The following is a 22,701-nucleotide window of genomic DNA, read 5'->3' as shown; positions in this document are numbered from 1 at the left end:
AACGTAGCCTAAGTCCCAGCCTGTTGGTCACTATTCACGAATGATGCTTGTTGTAGTCAAGCAACATCTGGAGGTTAGCTAAGTGGATACAGCTACATTTAATCACTTTCATTCCTTGTCTGTCTTCTCTGCTCTCTTCCTTTCCCTTACCGTGACTAAATTAAGACTCCCATCTCTCTTGGGGGAAGGGTTGGATATGGATATGCTTGGATATGCTTGGATATGGATATGCTTGGATATGCTTGGATATGGATATGCTTGGATATGCTTCTCTGTAAAGTTAGTTCCATGATGATACTATTTAAATATCGTCTGATGCATTGAAAATCAGGAGAAATTGTCAATTTGACAATCATGGCTTTGGCACACAGGCTTGGTTCTTCGTTGTCCCACCAGCAAATTCCTGTGCCTGTAAGATTGAAATTACCATTCTTTAAGGGGAGGGGAAAGAAATCCAATTATTAATGTTTGCTTCAATGAGAACATGGTCCATGCAAAAGTTAATCAAATAGCAATATTGCTGCTTTGTTTGTTCTTGCAGAAACGATCGTCTTGCTTTGCTCCTACAGAAGGAGTCTGTGTAGAAAAATGAATAGTGCAATTAAGCTCAGAGGCTGATCACATACATCAGCCGTGTTGCTAGACCAGCACAGAATTTGGAAGTCTGCCCTTTATATGTTGATAACCACTTTTAAACATATAAACAAGTGAAGTTCAAGGATGTAATTGCCAGTGATTTGTCCATTGGAATTGTGATTCCAGGACCTCTGCTTCAAGCAAGGTCTGCAGTTCTGTCACTGTAACTGATCTGTTTGAACAAAGAAAGGATTGCCTCTGCAAATGTACTGTATCCTCAATCTTCTCCGTTCCTCCTAATTTCAATCTTGAATGGTTTGCAAACTCCCCACTCACAATCCACAAAACTGTTTGAGACAACATTCAGGTAATTACAAGTGGCTTCATGAAAAATGTTTAAGCCTTTGGGTCCCTTCCAACATTACAATTCTGTGATCTAAGCTAGTGGCTACCATGTTCCATGGCAGATGTCTGTCCCATCCTGAATACAGGAGAAGATAAAGACCCACACTGCAGGTGCCTGGTTGCTTGGTTAACTTTTCTGCAAATGGAAATTAGACACAGGCGAGTAATTTCCTGAGTCATCAACGCTCTTTTCTTTCTTCAAGGACCGTGTGGTAGGTAATTAACTGCTGAAGGAGAACCCAAATATAAGAGTGTCTTCCTGAAGTTACTAGCCCAAATTCTTTCTGGATTTTACTGGCCAGAATGGAGAGCAGATTTAGATTCAGAATCAGATTAAGGACTTCTTCCAAGCACTTTGTTCACACCTAATGAAGCCAAAATGGATACTAACCTAAGACCCTTTTGTGCCACACATTGAAAACTATTATGATACATCAAATAGGCATGGCCCCCCACCCCAAGAATCCTAGGAAATGTAGTTCATTAAGGGTGCTAGGAGTATATTCCTCACAGGACTGCGGTTCCCAAAGTGGCAGAACATTCAATCAATCCCTCTTCCCAAGGAACTTTGGGAATTGTAACCATGAGGTGGGAGTTTCAGATTCTTTGGGGGAAGCCCGAATGTTTAATTAGTATGATACTGCTTTAAATGTACAATGCAGATGGGACCCAAGACAAAAATGACAAGAAGGCACATGCAACATCATGGGCTTAAGACTCAGTTTTGGATATGTTTTTGGTTTGTTTTAACGGTTTTGCTGTCCATATCAAGCCATGTTTATGGACTACATGCCAATAATTCAATCCTAAATTTCACATGTGGGAAACTGTGGCCCCCGTTCAGGCTCATTTATTGTGGCGGTGTCTCCTGAAGCTGCCCCATCAATCTGATTTCTTCCTCCTTATTAATCATCTCCTTACAGTTCCTGGTTTTTCAAAACTGGTTCTACCCCTCTCTATTTTCTCAATAATTAGAAGGGGCAATATTTTATTTGATAAATGTAAGTGGGTGGTTTTCTTTTCTTTCTTTTTCTGCAAGTTGTATGGCCTCCTCCCCCACCCCCCGCCGTCTGAAAACAAAATCTGTATATGTGTGGCAAGATAACATCATAAAGGGATTGTTTTTATTTGCTTCCCAGAACAGTAGCTGCGTTGGGTCTGCCATACTAGGAATGAATCCCCTCTATTGGGTTATTTGAGCGTAATCCCATCAGAACCAGCTGGGATTTCCTCTGGGAGTTCTAATCAGAGGTAAACATGATGGAAATACTTCTGCTAATCTGTTAATCCAGAATGCACTTTGCTCAATCTAGCAGTGCAGACCCCAGCACCTTACCTGGGAGTAAGCCCCCATTGAACTCAATTGGACTTACTTTTAAGTAGACACCCATGGCATTGCGCTCCTGAGTATAGCAGCGGGCTTCAAGAGTGCCACTTCCAAGGAGAACAGCGAAGGACCTTTTCACCAGCCAGAATAAGCACCGTGGCGTTCTATAGCTTCAAGAAGTGATGGGAGGAAACCTCTTTAGCTACAACTAAAGAAGCCTTCAATTGGGCTCTGCCCGGTGATGGATGTTGCTTATTTGTTCAGGAGCCAGACATCCTTTTTCTAAAGCAGAAATCTTCCGGAGGGAGAGCATGATTTCCCGGCACTCTTGAAACTGTTAAGACATTGTGTTTTTTGGGAAACGGCAGCTCTTTCTCGGAGCCCTTGTTGCTGTTGTGCTGCTGCAAGACCTCTTATGGACAGTCCCTGCAATGTTCCTCACATCCATCAACAAGTTTCTCTGCTGCCTATGTGACAGCCTGTGATGATTTAATCTAATTGTTTTAATATGTCACAGATTCTGCTCTCTCTTAGCAGGATAGTTCCAGCAGCAAATGTTCCTTTAGATTTTTTTTTTTAAGCCAGGCTACCTGCCCCCAACATAAAGAGTATTTTTATTTATTTTATTTTATTTTGAATTTGGGAGGATGTTGTTTTGAGAGTGTAACCCAGCTGCCTCTTTGAATGCTTTCGAGCATCCTTGCAAAAGCTTTGTATGAACGAAGGCTTCTTTCACCAGAACTTGGCCAAGCCACATGAATGGGAATGTGGTAATTTCTCAGTGTCTTTTTAAAACTTAAAAGCAGCAATGGAGGGGGGGGCAATTTCCACTTAGTTCAATGTCTTTTGGGGAGAGGGTGCTTTAATCCTTTACCGCTATGCCATTTTATTGGTCAACTCCCTTCCTTAGCAAGATCATAGTGGGGTCCTTGGAGCTTTTGGTCCTCCTTCTCTTTAGTAAAGGTAAAGGTACCCCTGACCATTAGGTCCAGTCACGGACAACTCTGGGGATGCGGTGCTCATCTCGCTTTATTGGCTGAGGGAGCCGGTGTTTGTCCGCAGACAGCTTCCGGGTCATGTGGCCAGCATGACTAAGCCGCTTCTGGCGAACCAGAGCAGCGCACAGAAATGCTGTTTACCTTCCTGCCAGAGTGGTACCTATTTATCTACTTGCACTTTTGGCGTGCTTTCGAACTGCTAGGTGGGCAGGAGCCGGGACAGAGCAACAGGAGCTCACTCCGTCGTGGGGATTCAAACCGCCAACCTTCCAATCAGCAAGCCCAAGAGCCCTTTTGGAAAATTCAGTTGCACAGCCATGATAATGCCACCGCTCTCTTCCCAGTTGAAGGAGAGGGGCTCCCTTCTCAGATGCTTAATAATTAACAGATATTGCTTGATCTCAGCCGATGCCCTTCACACAGAGTTGGTGGGTTGCTGTGGCAGAAGCGCTGCATCGCAAAAGTATCAGCAGCGTTGCTTTGAAGCCACTGAGCTGAGCAATATTAAACTGGATGTCTGAAGGAATTTTTGAGCAGGGAGAGTCTTCCCATACTAAACAAACTCGTGGATCTCCTCATAGGAAACCGCCTTTGTCAGACATCTGATCCATCTAGCTCAGGATAATCCAGGGTTTCAGACCTAGTGAAAACTAGATGTTCTCTACCACTGAACTTTGACCCTTCCTAGGCTCCTACCACTGCTGCATTTTTTTATAAGGGTACCCATTGGTTTTTGAGGAAATCAACAGTGGAAACCTCCCGTTTTTGGCCACACAAGAAGACATTTGTTAGGAAGAAGGAAGATTTCCTTGTGTATACACACACTTCATGATCTAAACTGGGCTTCAGTCCTGTGGATGCTTTCTTGGGAGTAAGGCCCATTGAATAAAGAGTAAAACAAATGCATGTGCTTTGGCTGTGGGTGCTTGCAAAAATGAGCACATACCGGAGCAGCCTTGCAAATATATATATATATATTTGCAGGTGAGCCCCCTTGCTCCCCTACTGCAATGACAGTATTCCTTTATTTTTTTAACCCGTTTGCACTGGAATGGAGTACGACAAAGCTGTATATTGTCTCCCTGCTTATTTAACTTATATGCAGAATACATCATGCGGAAGGCTGGACTGGATGAATCCCAAGCCAGAATTAAGATTGCTGGAAGAAATATCAACCATCTCAGATATGCAGATGACAGAACTTTGACAGCAGAAAGTGAGGAGGAATTAAAGAATCTTTTACTGAGGGTGAAAGAGGAGAGCGCAAAATATGGTCTGAAGTTCAACATCAAAAAAACTAAGATCATGGCCACTGGTCCCATCACCTCCTGGCAAATAGGCAGGGAAAAAATGGAGGCAGTGAGAAATTTTACCTTCTTGGGCTTCATAATCACTGCAGATGGTGACAGCAGCCATGAAATTAAAAGACGCCTGCTTCTTGGGAGAAAAGCAATTAGAAACCTAGACAGCATCTTAAAAAGCAGAGACATCACCTTGCCGACAAAAATCCGTATAGTTAGAGTTATGGTTTTCCCAGTAGTGATGTATGGAAGAAGGCTGATCGCCAAAGAATTGATGCTTTTGAATTATGGGGCTGGAGGAGACTCTTGAGAGTCCCATGGACTGCAAGAAGATCCAACCTATCCATTCTGAAGGAAATCAGCCGTGACTGCTCACTGGAAGGACAGATCGTGAAGCTGAGGCTCCAATACTTTGGCCACCTCATGAGAAGAGAAGACTCCCTGGAAAAGACCCTGATGTTGGAAAAGATTGAGGGCACAAGGAGAAGGGGATGACAGAGGATGAGATGGTTGGACAGTGTTCTCGAAGCTACCAACATGAGTTTGACCAAACTGTGGGAGGCAATGGAGGACAGGAGTGCCTGGTGTGCTCTGGTCCATGGGGTCACGAAGAGCCGGACACGACTAAATGACTAAACAACAAAATCTTCATTAGTGTACTCTCACCAGGAGCCACAGCCAGGGCCAGTTCTCTACCCAATGTGTGTTACTAACGGGTGTTCAGATACCAGTTTGCCACAGATTTGGTACATATTTAGTGGCACAAACAAAAATCAATCCCTGTAATAGGGAGTGCAGGTGCTGAGTGCCGACAGAGATAGGATCAAAATAGACCCTCTGTGAGGTGAGAGGGTGGAATTGGCATGCTTGGAGTGCAATCTTAAAGAACAGAAAGCAAGTCTAATGCAGTAAAAAAAATACAACCCCCCCAACTCCCCCCCCCAAAAAAACACAGCCCAATGAGAACTGAGCATGCTTAGTTAATTGGGGCAAATTGAAAAAAACCAAAAAACAAAAAATGGGAAGGAGGGAGACAGGAGCTGCTTGATCTCATTTCAGCTTGCATCCATAGCTGGCTGTTGCTCTGGACAGACCTTTTAAGGGTTAGGATGCACTGCGACTTTTTATTGCAGGTTGCATGTGAGAGTGAATGAGAGATCAGACAGATTCTTGGCCCAGAATAGTGTTGCAGCGTTGTCCCAGCTGGATTTCTTAGCCCATCCTTGAAGTGAGCCTGCAGTGCATTATCCTGCCTAGGGAACAATCAGTGCCTTTCACCAGACTAGAAAGGTAAAGGTAAAGGATTCCTGGACGGTTAAGCCCAGTCAAAAGCGACTATGGGGTTGTGGTGCTCATCTCACTTTTCAGGCTGAGGGAACAGGCGTTTGTCCGCAGACAGCTTTCCAGGTCATGTGGCCAGCATGACTAAGCCGCTTCTGACGCAACGGAACACCGTGACAGAAACCAGAGCGCACAGAAACGCTGTTTACCTTCCTGCCACAGTGGTACCTATTTATCTACTTGCACTGGTGTGCTTTCGAACTGCTAGGTTGGCAGGAGCTGGGACAGAGCAACGGGAGCTCACTCCGTTGTGGGGATTCAAACCGCCAACCTTCCAATCAGCAAGCCCAAGGGGCTTGGTTGTTTTGACCTCAGTGCCAACCATGTCCAGACTAGAAGGACTGTGGAGTTATCCTAGCTGCCTTTCCCTACTTAAATCACTGTGGTTGGAATCTTTTCTTTTTCTTTTTTCTTTTTGGTCACATGCAAACAGCTTCTCTGAGATAACAGCAACACAACTGAAGAAACGACCTTACACCAACTCAAGACTTTCTCTTAATCTAGTTTACTAGATTATTCACAGTTTACTCTCAGTGACACTGTCTCTCCTTAGATGAAGGGCTGTAGCTCAGTGGAAGATAATTTGCTTGGCATGTAGAGAGTCTCAGGTTCAATCTTCAGCATCTCCAGTTAGGGCTGGAAGTGTGCTGTGCCTGAAACCAGTGCCTGCTGCCAGTCCGTGTAGACAGTACTGAGCTAGATGAACCAGTGATCTGACTGTGTATAATGTAGTTTCCTACACTGGGTCTCAGGCCAATGTCTTTCTCGTTACCTTCTACCTTCTCCTTTTAGCTGGAAGTTCCCGGGGTTGCTCCAGGAACCTTCTCTGTGGAAAGTACGTATTCTGCTACTGAACTATGACCCCTTTCCAACAACATAACAGTTGTTGAAAAGGCAGCATTTCCATGAGTTTGGGCAGGTCTGCTTGTAGGAGTTGGAAGTTCCATCCTCTGAGCTTAATCTTGAAGCAAGCAGAGAAACCTGGAAGAAGCAGAGGGTTGTGGGTTTTTTGTAGAACTGGGAACAACCCCAACAAATCTAGTGCAAGTTCTTTTCTGTAATGAATTCAGGACATTAACAGTAGATACTGGTTTTCTCTGTTGTATCTTGGTTTTTACCTTTAGTTCTTTCAGGGGTACTCTTCTGTCCAAGGAGTTGAAAGAAGAGTTTGGAACAGCTTCTAATACAGTAACTTTATTGCAGGTGACAGCCCAGAATTTAAGAATATTTGAAAGACCACTTTCTTCCCAGAAACCCTCTTGTGTCTTTAACAGAGGGGGCGCTCTCTAGGTAATTCTACCACCCTTGGGAGTGTGGGGAGGCAGAAAAGCCTATGGAATTCCGTCTCCACAGAGGTGTATCTGACACCCTAATTGTGTAGCCTTTGTTGTATGCCAAAATTGCACCTCTTTACAATAGCCTTTTCACATATCTTATATATGTATGTATGGGTATTTGTATAAGTGTGTATGTATGTATCCTGCCCTGTGCTTCTGATTGTGAACTGGTTTAACTGATTTTGATATTGAATTTTGATATTGTTGTGATCTGCGCTAGTAACTTAGACTTTGCCTGCTCAATCTATTTCTGTACTGGCTGCAGGGAAAGTTTGTGTGTTTGTATTTGAATGGGTTTTGTGCATGGATGGAATTGAACGGGATATGTGTACATTTACTTTGACTCTGCTCACCACTGTTGTTGTTGATGTTGTTGCTGTTATTTCTAATTTATTAACTGCTTTTTGCCCTAGGGTCCCAAGGCAGGCTATCACATTAAAACACAGTATTAAAAACAGTTTAAAACAACTTACGGACCATTCTGTCCTGTATTTGTCACAATATTGTTACAGTGGTGCCCCGCAAGACGAATGCCTCGCAAGACGAAAAACCCGCTAGACGAAAGGGTTTTCCGTTTTTCGATGCGCTTTGCAAGACGAATTTCCCTATGGGCTTGCTTCGCAAGACGAAAACGTCTTGCGAGTCTTGCGATTTTTTTCGCTTTCCCCCCTTTTTCTAAGCCACTAAGCCGCTAATAGCCTTTTAGCCGCTAAGCCGCTAAGCCTCTAATAGCCGCTAAACCGCTAAACCGCTAATAGCGCTAATCCGCTAAGCCGCTAATAGGGTTGCTTCGCAAGACGAAAAAACCGCTAGACGAAGAGACTCGTGGAATGGATTATTTTCGTCTTGCGAGGCACCACTGTACTTGCTAATGCTACGTGCTTTGAGAATTCTACATGCTGTGAGAAGCAAGCTAGAATGTGCATATTGTGGAATTTGGGGGACCAGGTTTCCTTGCATTGTCTGATCTCTGGATGAGTCAGGTTGTCATTAGGATGAAGGTGAGCAATGGTGTAAATGATTCTCCTTCTTGCTATGTAGGCAGACGCCTGTTTTCTTCACATAAAAGCTGAGTAACTGGTGGTGGAGAGGGGGAGAAAGGGCTGTCCCAGTCAACGCTCATCTTGTGCTGAGCCTGTTTGATTCCATAGATGTTCTCCAAAAGATGGGTGGCATCACAGAAGGAATGTTTTCTTCTCCGCTCCCCTTGACTGTGCAAAATACCATCTGGAGGGGTGGCTCAGCGCAGCTTACGGTGAGGTGATTCTGGGTTGCCGCTTACTTTGCGGGTGAGTCATCCTTTGCCTGCTGCGTCGAGTTTTGCCACCTCCTTTACAGACAAAATTGCTTGTACTTTGCTCAGTTTAGGAGCTGCTATTTTGAATACGGAGCTGGAGTTTGATGGATGAGAAGGCTCAGTTTTGACTTGCTTATCGGAACCTGTTTGAGTTAGTGCTGCCTGATGACAAAGACAATGTGTTGGATGATGTGAGCTACAGACTGTTTCCATCCACAAGAAATTCAGTACATGTTCAAAGCTATAGTTGTTGGTACGTTACACAGCCTCCCCTCTCTTGGGCGAGGTCATCTGGTTTGGGCATACAGATGAATGGTGCACGTACCATAGAAACGGATTATTCATCTTGGAGCCAGTGTGGTGTAGTGGTTAAGAGCGGTAGTCACGTAATCTGGGTAACCGGGTTCGCGTCTCCGCTCCTCCACATGCAGCTGCTGGGTGACCTTGGACCAGTCACACTTCTTTGAAGTCTCTCAGCCCCACTCACCTCACAGAGTGTTTGTTGTGGGGGAGGAAGGGAAAGGAGATTGTTAGCTGCTTTGAGACTCCTGAAGGGGAGTGAAAGGCGGGATATCAAATCCAAACTCTTCTTCTTCTTCTTGGTTTGAATAGCTGAGATGCTTCCAGACTGCCACACTTTTGCACATTTTTCTCATTGATCTTAGTGCAACAAGAGGGCATCTTAGAACTTATCATAGTGCATGAGGGTTCATCGCAATAAATAAGGTAAAGGGACCCCTGACCATTAGGTGCAGTCGTGACTGACTCTAGGGTTGCACGCTCATCTCGCTCTATAGGCCGAGGGAGCCGGCGTTTGTCCACAGACAGCTTCCAGGTCATGTGGCCAGAATGACTAAGCCGCTTCTGGTGAACCAGAGCAGCACATGGAAACGCTGTTTACCTTCCCGCCGGTGCGGTCCCTATTTATCTACTTGCCCTTTGGCTTGCTTTCGAACTGCTAGGTTGGCAGGAGCAGGGACTGAGCAACGGGAGCTCACCCCGTCGCGGGGATTCAAACTGCCGACCTTCTGATCGGCAAGTCCTAGGCTCTGTGGTTTAACCCACAGCGCCACCCGCGTCCCACATCGCAATAAATAGCAATGACTAAATAGCACTCTGGGGCCAGAAGTCTGCTCTCCCCAACAACAACAACCCCGACTTTTCACAGTAAGAAGAGTGACACGGGAGGGAGCTGTCAGACCATTGGTCCATCTTGGTTTGCATTATCTACACTGATTGGAAGAGGCTCTCCAGAATTTCAGATGGGGCATTCCCAGAGATACCAGAGACTGATCCTGGGACCTTCTCCATGAAAAGTAGATGCTCTACCACTGACCTGCAGCCCTTTCCCCCGGTGAACAGAAAACCACAGTGGAAAATGCAGGATAACAACCACTCGACCGTGTCATTTTGTTATCTCAATGCAGTTTGTTAAAAACGGTATGCACTGAGTGAATTAGTTTCCCTTAGACCTATATTGAAATGGATCCCAGTTGCAGGAATGTACTGATTTTTGGAAGAGGGGAAAACACCATCATATTGAAAATGCAACACACATTCTGTCAAAGATTTATAAAATCATCTTTGGTGTTTTTGTGTGTGTGAGGAAGAACAAGTTAAGCAATAGATGATGGAATGGGAACATGACTTAGGCATTTCCTTACTGTTCGATACCTGCTGTGAGTACCTGGTGCCTGAGAGCAATTTATTTCTCTCCGTAAATGAATTAGCAAGAGAATGGTATTGAAATGATGACACGTTGCCAAATAATGCGGTACATTTACCAAGGTATGCTGGAAATATCGAAAGGATGGCAGAAACTATATCTGTGTGTGGAGAAATTGTCCAAAGCAAGAGACTATTGGTTAAAGATATGGGGTAAGATAAAGCAAATAGGACACAATAAGCTGGAGTTGGACGTGATACTCTTCTTATGGTTTGCAAGGTGTCTGCCAATGAATTGGAAGGCATTATTTATATGTTTGTAATAGCTAGACTATTGTCTTATTTATGCATTCAGAAGAATGTATGTGGACCTGAGGCTCTGTCAATGGAAGCCCTGCTCAAGAACTTCTGGTTGCACAACAAGGCTCCCTCTCCGCTCCTCTCTCCTCTCCTTTCTTCCCACTGCCCCCCCCCCCCCAAGATTGGTTTGGGGAAGTCAGAAGAACTCACAGAACAGCGTGCAGGGGATGAGGGTGGGATCGTTCCATCTGGCAAGCTGCAAGGCATGGGCAGATGGAATAATTGGAAGAGTGCACCATTGACTTCCACCCAAGGTGTATAGGGTGAGGAGACCCTGCTGTCAACTTTCCTGTCTCTGTCCGCTGCACCCTCAACCTTCTTGCATTGACCAGGAAGGTGTGAAGGAGGCTTCTAAGCACATCTAGTTCGATATGGAAAGATAGGGGTGGAGTGGGTGCCTGGCATGCATGGCCACTCTGGGGGCAGGGACAGTGGGCATGTGCCAACACCCCCAATACGCACTGCATATCCATGAAGACATTGAGAGGGCTCATGTTTTATGTGAACAAAGTGGAGAACATCAATCATTCCTGCCCCCAAGGAATGGGACGGTAAAGTCTGAAGTTATGTTTAAACTAACTAATAAGAGTGAGAATCAAGGAGGGAAGACAAAGGCAAAACAGGTTTTTAATGAATTTCACAAACTGACTTGCCTAAAGTCAGTGGCCATCAGAGTGCAACAGGTTCTCCTCCCTTGACCTAGGGCAAATTGCTAAAACAAGCAAGGCATGGGGTATTCTAACTTACTACAAAATATGCTTTAGATTGTGGCTGTACTCCAGCCAGTGGCGTAGCGTGGGGGGTGCAGAGGGGGCCGGCTGCACCGGGCACAACATCTGGGGGTTAGGGTTAGGGGGCGCAAATCCACGGGTTAGGGGGCGCAAATTACTTGCCTTGCCCCGGCTGCTGACAACCCACGCTACGCCACTGACTCCAGCAGAAACTCAGTGTCTTATATAAAATCTCTCTCTCTGACTGTCTTGTTTACAGGCCAAATTAGCCCCAGCTCTGCTGATCATGGTCAACAAGACCTTAAACTATTGGGATCCCAATTTTGAGGATGAGGTCATCAACATCAACGTTGGGGGGCTGAGAAGGAGGCTGAGCTCAAGTGCCCTCTCCAAGTTCCCCGACACTCGCCTTGGGCGCTTGCTCTCCTGCGACTCGGAAGAGTCCATCTTGCAGCTGTGCGACGACTATGACGTGAGTGCCCGGGAATTCTACTTTGACCGCAACCCTGGCTTCTTCCTTTATGTGCTCCACTTCTACCAGACAGGCAAGCTGCATGTGATGGACGAGCTGTGCGTCTTCTCCTTTTGCCAAGAGATTGAGTACTGGGGCATCAACGAATTCTTCCTGGACTCCTGCTGCAGCTACCGCTACCATGAGCGGAAGCTGGAGAGCCGCCACCACAACTGGGATGAAGAAAGCGAGGTCAGCAGTGTGGACATGTCTCCAGACGAGATCTCGGATTTCAACCACGACCTGCTTCGCTACAGCACCCTGCGCTGCGGTAATGTGCGCAAGCGCCTCTGGCTCACCATGGAGAACCCGGGCTACTCCATCCCAAGCAAGCTCTTCAGCTTTGTGTCCATCAGCGTTGTGTTGGCCTCCATCGCGAGCATGTGCATCCACAGCATGCCGGAGTATCAGGAGCCCGATGAGGAAGGCATCCTGAAGGACGACACGGTGCTGGAGAACCTGGAGTACTTTTGCATCTCCTGGTTCACCTTTGAAGTGACAGCCCGTTTGCTGCTGGCACCAAACTTGAGGAAGTTCTTCAAGCACCCCTTGAACCTGATTGACATAGTCTCAGTGCTGCCTTTCTACTTCAGCCTTCTGGTGGAAGTGACCGCGGGGAGCGACTCGGAGCTGGGCAACATGAGCAAGGTGGTGCAGGTGTTTCGCCTCATGAGGATATTCCGGGTGCTGAAGCTGGCGAGGCATTCGACGGGCCTGAGGTCCTTAGGAGCCACCTTGAAGGTAAGCCTGTCATGGAGTGGCTTTGGCTTCCTGGGATGTTGAAGGATCTCGGGGTCCAAACTGGACATTGGTTTCAATTCATAGTATGCAGATGCATATCTTGTTCTATGTTTTCCTTGAAGAATTAATGGGCACAATGGGATTTTACTGGGAAAGTGGTGTGTGGGGGGAGGGTTATCTTTCTCTCCATGGTCATAATAGATAAACCGCTCCTTTCTCTGCCCATGCGCTGTTCTGAAATTCTTCGGACTCTACCCCTAGCATGGCACATGGAGAAGGAGCGAGGGGAAAGCTGCAATGAACAGGTGGCAGTCCTTTTTCAGGTTAAAGATATGTAACCACTTGAAAGAATTAATTAGGCCTAGGACTAAATTAGGATTAAATAAGTAAATAAGAAAATGTACAATAAGAAAATGTAGGAAATATGATTATGACTGTGATATGGTTTTATGAAATAATGATATTGGAAACTGCTATATATAGTTACTAAGAAATTCAGATGGAAGAGATTAGAGGACGTCAAGTAATATGTTTATGAAGATGGATTTTAATTAATTAATTAAGTTTTAGTTTATGTGGTGATTTGATGTATTTTATGTTTCATATTCTTTTTTCTTTTCGTTTTATTTTTTTCTCTTATTATTGTTTACTCTCTCTTTTGTTATGTTTTTGTATGAAAAATAATAAATATTATTGTGAGGGGGAGAGGAAGTCCTTTTTCAGGGCTTCTGTTGACGGGCCTGGTTAGTCAAATCCCATCCCAAGTGTTGGTCCTGACCTTTAAAACTCTAAACAGGTAAAAAGTAAAGATAAGGTAAAGGACCCTTGGATGGTTAAGTCCAGTCAAAGCCAGCTATAGGGTGCAGCACTCATCCCGTTTCAGGCTGAGGGTGCTGGCGTTTGTCTACAGACAGCTTTCCAGGTCATGTGGCCAGCATGACTAAGCCGTTTCTGGTGCAATGGAACACTGTGATGGAAGCCAGAGTGCATGGAAACGCCATTTACCTTCCTGTTACAGTGGTACTTATTTATCTACTTGCACTGGTATGCTTTAAAACTGCTAGGTTGGCAGGAGCTCGGACAGAGAAATGGGAGCTCACCCTGTTGCGTGGATTCGAACCGCTGACCTTCTGATTGGCAAGCCCAAGAGGCTCAGTGGTTTAGACCCACGTCCCACTTTGAGCAATTGGAGGCCCAGTTGCTTAAAAGGCTTCCAGTAGCTATATGAACCTGCCAGAGCACTAAAAGCAGCTGGCGAGACCTTGCTTGTATGTCAGCCAGGAAGGAAGGCTAGGCTAGGAGTCAGGAACTTTTCGGTGGCAGCCCCACATTTATGGAACTCCACCCCATAAGAAATCCCCACATCTTTCAGTTGGGAACAGATTGTGTGCTTCCTGTGTGCTGCTGATCTGTCGCTTTTACTGTTTGAATGCTCTACATGTGTTTTATAACTCTTTTTATCAGATACCATATGCTGCCTTAGCAAAATACTGCATTTCAAAATGTGGCTAGTAAGTCTGTTAGATAAATAAGTGTAAATAGACAAGGTTGGGCTTCTGTGTCCTGCAAAGCCTCCTGATGTTTCACAGAGGTGGTTTCAAAGCCTTTGAACTAAGTAACACATATCCAAGTATTATTATTTTTTTCTTGTTCCTGTTCCTTACGTTCAGACATTTACTTTTCTGGTGCAAAATTTGGATTTTGGAAAGGAGGAAAAATACCATGTCTGCTGTCCTAAACCATCTGGCCTAATTGCGAACCCCTTGAAATTTCCAGGCAATACCCTAGGATGTTTTCCTTGCTCAGTGGAGCATAGCTCTTTATAATTTGTGATCCTCCTGCCAGCCAGCCTTAGGCTGACCTGCAAGAGCTGGCATTTGTCTGACACCAGAAGGAGTTTTCAGGCTGGCTGGCTGCATCTGCATGACTGGCTGTCTGAGCAAGTGGCAGAGATGGGATCTCCTGTAGTGTAGCGGGTGTTTATCTGTGGGTTCTGCTGGGGTTTTCTACTCTTGTTCTCAAAGGGCCTCCCATATTGTAATGAGAACAGGCAAGACTCTCCATCTGCAAGAAGATGAATCGTTCAGTTTCAGCCTTGCAGGGAGCAGCCCAAAAGTGACCTCACCAAGCATAGGACCAAGGGATATGTATGTATTTATTCAGCAGGCTTTATCTATACCACTTAATCATCGAAACCTCTAAACTGTTTGCATAAAATATCCATTAAAATGACCAATACAATCATATGCTAAAAACAAGTTTACTTATTCCTCCCCCACAAAATGTATGAAGTCAGCTGTTTTAGAAACATGCATCGTAAAATAGGATTACATATAAAAATATATGTCAAATGGGTATCTGGGTGTGCTTGCTTACACCAAAAAGTTTTTAGCAGTTCAACCAGCTTCCTTGCAAGAATATCATGGGGGACCTTTGCCAAAAGCCTTCCTGAAATCAAGAGACACTATGTTCACAGAGTTCCCCCGATCCAACAAACTTATAACACTGTTAAAAAAAGAAATGAGATTTGTCTGGCATAACTTGTTTTTGAGAAACCCAGCTGGGTCTTGGTAATCACAGCATTCTTAATAATAATAATAATAATAATAATAATAATAATAATAATAATAATAAATTTATTATTTATACCCCGCCGATCTGTCTGGGTTTCCCCAGCCACTCTGGGCGGCTTCCAAAAGAATATTAAAATATTAAATATTAAAATACTGTGATACATAAAATGCTGTGATACAAGTGCTTGCAGACCCGACGGTTGAATTATCTGTTCCAGGACCTTTCCTGGTATTGATGTCAAACTTATCTAGACTCTCAGCTAAAGCATCCATGACAGGTGGCCATCCAACCTCTGCTTAAAAACCTCCAGGGAAGGAGAGTCCACAACCTCCCAAGGGAGACTGTTCCACTGCCGAAAAGCTGTTACTGTCAGAAAGTTCTTCCTGATGTTTAGTCAGAATCTCCTTTCTTGTAACTTGAATCCATTGGTTTGAGACCTACCTCGCAGAGCAGGAGGAAACAAGCTTGCTCCATCTTCCATGTGATGCCCTTGAGGTATTTGAAGATGGCTATCAAATCTCCTCTCAGTCTCCTCTAAACCAGGCTTTTTTTTTAAAAAAAAATCATTTTTATTGGTTTTACAAATACAAAGTACCAATAAACACAAATTAGTAAAAACATATCTGTATAGAGAGATTCTCCAAATTGCGAGACTTCCCCCCATTCCCTCCATGGGGTGTCATTTTAAGGATCTGCAACTGCATATTCATGCATACAGTGGTACCTCGGGTTAAGTACTTAATTCGTTCCGGAGGTCCGTTCTTAACCTGAAACTGTTCTTAACCTGAAGCACCACTTTAGCTAATGGGGCCTCCAGCTGCCACCGTGCCGCCGGAGCACGATTTCTGTTCTCATCCTGAAGCAAAGTTCTTAACCTGAAGCACTATTTCTGAGTTAGCGGAGTCTGTAACCTGAAGCGTATTTAACCCGAGATACCACTGTACTCCAATTTTTATATCAAGCCATATTGTCCATAGTATTTTTTTTACCACAAGTGAGTCAAAATCCTGCTCTTGTTTCCATCTGCTTACAGTGGTCTCCTAGGTACCGTATTTTTCGTCCTACAGGGTGCACCGGCCCATAGGACGCACCTTGTTTTTGGGGGGGAAAATGAATAAAAAAAATATATTCCCCCCCCCGCCGCGGCTGCCGCCCCAAGCCTTGCACACACCTGCCCGAAGCATGGGGCACCCTTCGGAGGGCTCCGCGTGCTTCGGGCTGCAGGCTGCCGCCCCAAGCCTCGCGCGCCCGGCGCGACCTCCTGCCGGGCGCGCAAGGCTAGCAGACACTCGCCCAAAGCACGGGGAGCCCTCCGGAGGGCAAGGCTTGCGGACACTCGCCGGGCTGCAGGCTGCTGCCTGCAAGCCTTGTGAGCCTGCCGGAACTCCCGCCGGGCTTGCAAGGCTTGCGGAGAGTTTCCTGAAGCCTGGAGAGCGAGAGGGGTCAGTGCGCACTGACCCCTCTCGCTCTCCAGGCTTCAGCGAAAGCCTGCATTCACCCCATAGGACGCACACACATTTTCCCTTCATTTTTGGAGGGGGGGAAAGTGCGTCCTATGGGGCGAAAAATACGGTAACTTATAAATTTCCCCGTTCTTTTATAAAGTTTTTATCCTCTTGGTTTCTGTGTTTTCCAGTCAGCTTTGCCATCTCGGCATAGTCCATCAGCTTGGTTTTCCATTCTTCTCTGGTAGGGACCTCTAATCCAGACTTAACATACCCATCTCCCTCAACCGTTACTCATAAGGCTTGGTTTCCAGACCCTTGATCATCCCTTCTTGGTTACAGAAACCTGGTTATGAAGTTCTCTCTCCAAGGAGGAGGATGCTTATATTGCTGTCATTTAGGCATGAAATGAACACGGCTGTTTCTGAAAGTTTTACCTGCTTCCAGTTTTATTCAGTGTTTTATCTTGAAGTTTACTTCATTGTTGTATATCCGGCTCATCCACCCTGGGGGTGTTTTATATTTAGTGGTCAAATATAACATACCTGACCAAGTTCGGCCCTAGTTCTTAAAGAAGCCTTGATGCAAATCAAGCATGAGCGCTGGAAGCAGGAAACCGCCTATTTTGGGACATTGGGACCAAGGGACAGGAGGGTAGTGATGGTGCAACAAGGAGGAGACACAGCATAAGTGGAGCTCCGGTTTGGAAGTATATTTCTCATCACTGCTTTGTGCTGTAAGCGTAGTTTGTTTTATTGCTTCTCCCCGCTGCCTCCCCTGCTCACGCAGCCAGCAAAGTGAGAGGCCAGAAGTAAAAGTAATGGCTGCTATAAGAAGATGAAAATGTGTTATTGATCCAGAAACCTGGGACCCATTATCTCCAAGTGTAAATTTCACCCAGATATCTTTGTCTAGTTTTTCCTTTTTATGAGCTACCACCTTCCTTGCTGGTAGGATGAAGTTCTTATTCCCTAACTTAGTTTTCTCCCCCAGCATTTTCACGCTCTCTGCTCCCCCACTCATTCACACACTCATTTACACAGCATCCTTGGTTGCTCCACATTTCTGGCTGGGTTGCACTTGGATCAGCTGCCCCCCCCTCTCTATTTTGACAGTTTCATTTTGAGCCTGACTGTCACTATGCTGTTGTCCCAGCCTATCTGTCAATTGTGTCCCTGCCTATAAATAACCGGCTCTGACAGATCTTGTTCTGCTCATGTCACGTGACTCTGGGTTGGTCCTCCTCGCTGCTGCTTCTGCTTGGCGATGGCAAGAGGGACTTCCATTCCCCCACCTGACACGCCTGAGCGAAAAACACGCATCCCTGACATTGACGGATGGACTCGTCATCTTTTGACAGCGACACATGGGTCATTCAGTGTAAGCAGCAGTTCCAGCTGTAGTCAGCTGGTCGGTTGTGATCCTTCCCTGTGCCGTAGAGCAAATACTGAGCAGCATAATCCATTTCTTTGGCTCCATTTTGAAGACATAAGAGGGACGTGCTGGAGGAGAATTGCCAACATGTAAAGACTGATGCAAAGGCCTTTGACGAGCAGATTTGAGTTCTCAAAGATCCTGCCTGAGGACTGAGAGGAGAGGACTCTTGCCCTTCACAAGAGATGCCCACAGGAAACATTTTAAGGCTGCCCACCCTATGCCCACCCTTCAACCTTGACTACATTTGTACCATATTTTTAAAGCACTATGATGCCACTTTAAACAGTCTTGGCTCCCCCTAAAGAATTCTGGGAGCTGTAGTTTAAGGGAGCTGCATTTTCCCCATAATCCCCCAGAGCTGATGGGGGGAGCGGAGAGCAGGGGGGAAGCCCTGCTATGCTAGAGGGAGCCTTTGTGTTGGCTTCCACCAGTGGAACTGCTTAGTTGAGTGAGCAGCCCCCCACCCCTGTCCATCCCTGAACATCTTTTGCTAACCAAGACGGTAGGTTTGCTAGCTGACAAGGCTTCAGTCATGCCTATAATCATGTCTCTAAAAAGGAGAACTTCATCTGATACATTTCTGCAAGTTAAAGACTGTTGACATTGATGTTTTGGTGTTTTATTATTATTAGGTGGGATCAGTCGGATACATCCTGGCAGCACAATGATTTACACTTGCACAATGGAGCTCCCATGCCCTCTTCAAGTTTGGGAAACCAATTGTGGTGGGAGGAGTGGAGTAAATTCTGTTGCACTAGTGTCAATCCTTGCACTGTTAGGATGCATTAGCTGTGGATATAATGATTATTTATTAATTCATGTATCACTTAATTGCCAAGGTGGCTTCTAAGCAGTTTACAAGTATAAAAAACCCATTATAAAAATATTAACACACATAATTGAAAGGGGTGTGTGTGTGTGTGTGTGTGAGAGAGAGAGGGAGAGAGAGAGAGAGAGAGAGAGAGAGAGAGAGAGAGAGAGAGAAGTATGGCAGTCCCACCAGCTTGACTCAGAAACTGGAAATGCTCCATTTTGACCCCTTCTCTGAGATCTGGCACTGGATATTGCCTCTCTCTGTTATGCCAACATAGTCATCCGCTAGGATTGCCAAAACTAATTTGGAAAAAGGAGGAGCTTTGGTAAAATGCAGCTTCTACTGTCACAAGCCTTTCAGCAACTGGGGATTTATTATTTTTATTATTATTATTATTATTATTATTATTATTATTATTATTATTATTATTATTATTAATTTGCCCATCTACCCTTCTGTAAAATTGCATAGACCCAATCCTGCTTGAAGCCCCTCGCACCAGCAACCTCCTTGATCTTCCCTGTGGCTGAGTTAGCACCACACGCAGACACATCTTCTGGCATTGCGTGAGCCTCCCCCTCCCGTTTTCAAGTCCCTGCTCTGCACTCTGCGAAAGGGAGGAGAGTGACAGATATTTATTTGCCATCAGGAAATCAATCTCCTCCCTGCCAAACATCGCAGACACCAGATGGGTGTTTGTCTCGGGTGAATGCAAACCAGGGACTTGCCCAACGTATGGCTGGCACTGGTGCCAATCTGGAGTCCAGCCCCGTCTACATCTTGAGAGGCAGGCCGGCAGCACCAGGCAGATTCTTGATGGCTCCATGTTTTGCCCTTCAGAGAAGCTGCGCTGGGAGTTGGAGAAACACCAAGGGCAGCGAAGGCTGCCTGGACCCTTGAGGCTCTATTTGCATTAGTCACAGGAGGGGTGGTGGTCAGCAGAGCATCTTGATTCTTATTCTGAGAGCTGTTAAGAAGCATATTGATCCAGGAAGGCGCCTGGACCCTAGACAAACAGATATTAAGCTGGTGACACTGGGGAGCAAGGGTGTTTATGTGTTTTTAGCACCTCCTTCCAAGGCTTCAATCCTTCATAAAATAAGAGAGCCATGAATCTCACCAGTCAATAACAGGTTCAGCACACTCCTGGGAGTGACTCTCAGAAGTAAGGCATACCGAGTTCAGTAGGGTTTAAGGTAAAGGGTAAAGGGACCCTTGACCGTTAGGTCCAGTCGCGGACAACTCTGGGGTTGCGGCACTCAGCTCGCTTTATTGGCCGAGGGAGCCAGTGTACAGCTTCCGGGTCATGTGGCCAGCATGACTAAGCCGCTTCTGGCGAACCAGAGCAGCACACGGAAACGCCGCTTACCTTCCTGCTGGAGCGGTACCTATTTATCTACTTGCACTTTGACGTGCTTTCGAACTGCTAGGTTGGCAGGAGCAGGGACCGAGCAACGGGAGCTCACCCCGTTGCAGGGATTCGAACCACCGACCTTCTGATCGGCAAGCCCTAGGCTCTGTGGTTTAGACCACAGTGCCACCCGTTTACTCCCAGGTAAATGGGTGTAGGATTATTCTACGAAATGAGATGTTCTACAAACAGTTCGAATGGCAGCAAAAGTCACCTGCTTGCAATTTAGTTGGTCTCTCTGCAGTACAAATGGCTCTCCCACCCTACCCCATTATGAACTGAGAGGGTGGGAGAAATGAAAACATATTATTTTAATATAATGATTCTGAGCTGCACAAGTGTACAAGAAAAAACAAACCTGTAACAAGCTATTTCAAATGTTGCAGCTGTGAAATATTAAGAGGTTGCAAATTGGATACAGTGCGAGCATACCTAACTGTGTCTGCATTGCAGGCTCTTTAAGTCTCATATTATTTGTATTTTAACGAGTATTTATTAAAGTTATTGGTTGCTTTTTTGCCATAGCAGCTTAAAGCGCCTTGCAATGTTTTAAGCCAACAACCACATATGTACGTTAAAGCCAGCTTTAAAAAGCAATCTTAAAGACAATTCTGGGTTTTTTAAAAGTAAGATTAAAACATCTCATCCATGCAAAAAGACCATAGATCATTAAAAGCCAAAGGCCTGACGGAAAAAAAGTTGTGGCTTGGCACACCAAGATATATAATGATGGCACAAGGCGAGCTTCTCTGGGGTGCGTATTCCAGAAGCAGGAAGTCACAACTGCAAAGGCTGGTTCTCATGGAAGGGGCACACAAAGGAGGGAGGATCACCTGAGGATGATGATCACAGAGGTATTGGCTGCGGCATTGTTATTGTTTAGTCGTTTAGTCATGTCCGACTCTTCGTGACCCCATGGACCAGAGCACGCCAGGCATTCCTGTCTTCCACTGCCTGCCGTAGGCATATGCCTATGCCTGCTGTGGCATAGGCATCAATATAATGTCGCTGTGTTGCACACTGCTCTGAAAATCATCCAAGAAAGAGGTTGGTTGGTTGGTTGGTTGGTTGGTTTAATGGTACTGGAGACAGCCCAAGCTCTGCATTCCCAGGGTCTGTGTTTCACTCAACATTAATGCAGGGCAGGTGATTAGGGACAAAACTGTGGGAGGGGTACTAAACCCTTGTCAGTTTGCATTTCTTGGTACAGAAAGTACTGATCTGATGTGTAGAGATCTTTCCTATTCTAATTAATTCAAGAGGGTTCTAGACGCTTATCTGTGTGAAAGAAACAAGCGGAAGGTTCATGGTGTTTGGGTTATTCCTTCAGAGAAGATGAGTACAGCTGGTTTAAACTGGTTCTCTTATCTCTTCTGTCAAGGTCATGCTGACTATAATTAGAGGCCAGAAGGAGCCTGGGTTTTCTTTTCTTTTCTTTTCTTTTCTTTTCTTTTCTTTTCTTTTCTTTTCTTTTCTTTTCTTTCTTTCTTTCTTTCTTTCTTTTTATTGAATTTTAAACTGGTTATTTATATACACATTCTATTCACTCTTTAACATATATCATACACATATAAAAACCAAACAAGAACAATATTTCTACACAAGTGACTTCCCGCCACCTCAGTGCAGCTTCTTCTGTCTTCTTTCTCTTTTCAACTGTGTTGTTTTCCCTTATTGTCTTTCTAATACATAATTTATCTTATCTATCTGATCTTTACCTTGCAAAATTTAGTTTTATTTGAGAACAATGTTTTCCCAGATGATCTTTTACACATTCTCTTTTCCCAGATAATCTTTTACACATTACTTTCTCTTTCTATCTCTTTTCCTTCTGGTGTGGTGTTCTGTATATAGTGTCAAGGTTTAGTCTTATTATAAGTTATTGTAATATTAAGTTAAGTCTGCTGCAACTGGATTTCTTACGGACAGTGCCAATCCTGAATGTATTAGATTTGTGACCATTATGCTCATTTGCCTTCAGTAGCAGTAAAGCTCTGCTGGATGAAATACCATTGCCTCTGGTCTATTTTTTGAGAATCCTGCAACGTGTTTAGGTTTTAATTCAGCTAACTATACGTTGGAATCTACTCTGGGTCAATATTGAGTAGAATTCCATGACAACCCTTCCCATCCACCGATTCTTCTGCTCCAGTGCCCTCCCAGGCAGATGCTGGACTGCAGCTGTCTCCCATTATCACTGAGCAGTGGGTGTGCTGCCTGGGGCTAGTGATGGGTGGAGTCCACAGACCCCCCACCCCTCCCTTAGCAAGACTACAGTGGTACCTCGAGTTACAGACGCTTCAGGTTACAGACTCTGCTTACCCAGAAATAGTACCTCGGATTAAGAACTTTGCTTCAGGATGAGAACAGAAATCGTGTGGCGGCGGTAGCAGCTGGAGGCCCCATTAGCTAAAGTGGTGCTTCAGGTTA

The 22,701-nt window shown here is 45.2% G+C and overlaps 1 protein-coding gene across 6 annotated transcripts in view; it reads left to right on the top strand.

Annotated features, from left to right (window-relative positions):
- Window positions 1-22,701, top strand: part of KCNS1 (potassium voltage-gated channel modifier subfamily S member 1) — a 72,386-nt gene that overhangs the window by 14,120 nt on the left and 35,565 nt on the right. For all 6 annotated transcript variants that reach the window (XM_081196427.1, XM_081196424.1, XM_081196428.1 and 3 more), the window contains one exon: window positions 11,598-12,590. In XM_081196427.1, the coding sequence (XP_081052553.1) occupies window positions 11,625-12,590 (966 nt within the window). In that variant the 5' untranslated portion in view covers window positions 11,598-11,624. The remainder of the gene's footprint in view (window positions 1-11,597; window positions 12,591-22,701) is intronic.

Source organism: Podarcis bocagei, assembly GCF_964188305.1.
Source record: "Podarcis bocagei genome assembly, chromosome: 5".
In the NCBI taxonomy this organism is placed as follows: Eukaryota; Metazoa; Chordata; class Lepidosauria; order Squamata; family Lacertidae; genus Podarcis; species Podarcis bocagei.
The sequence above is the reverse complement of the archived record's forward strand: the minus strand, read 5'-3'. Positions and strand labels throughout refer to the sequence as shown.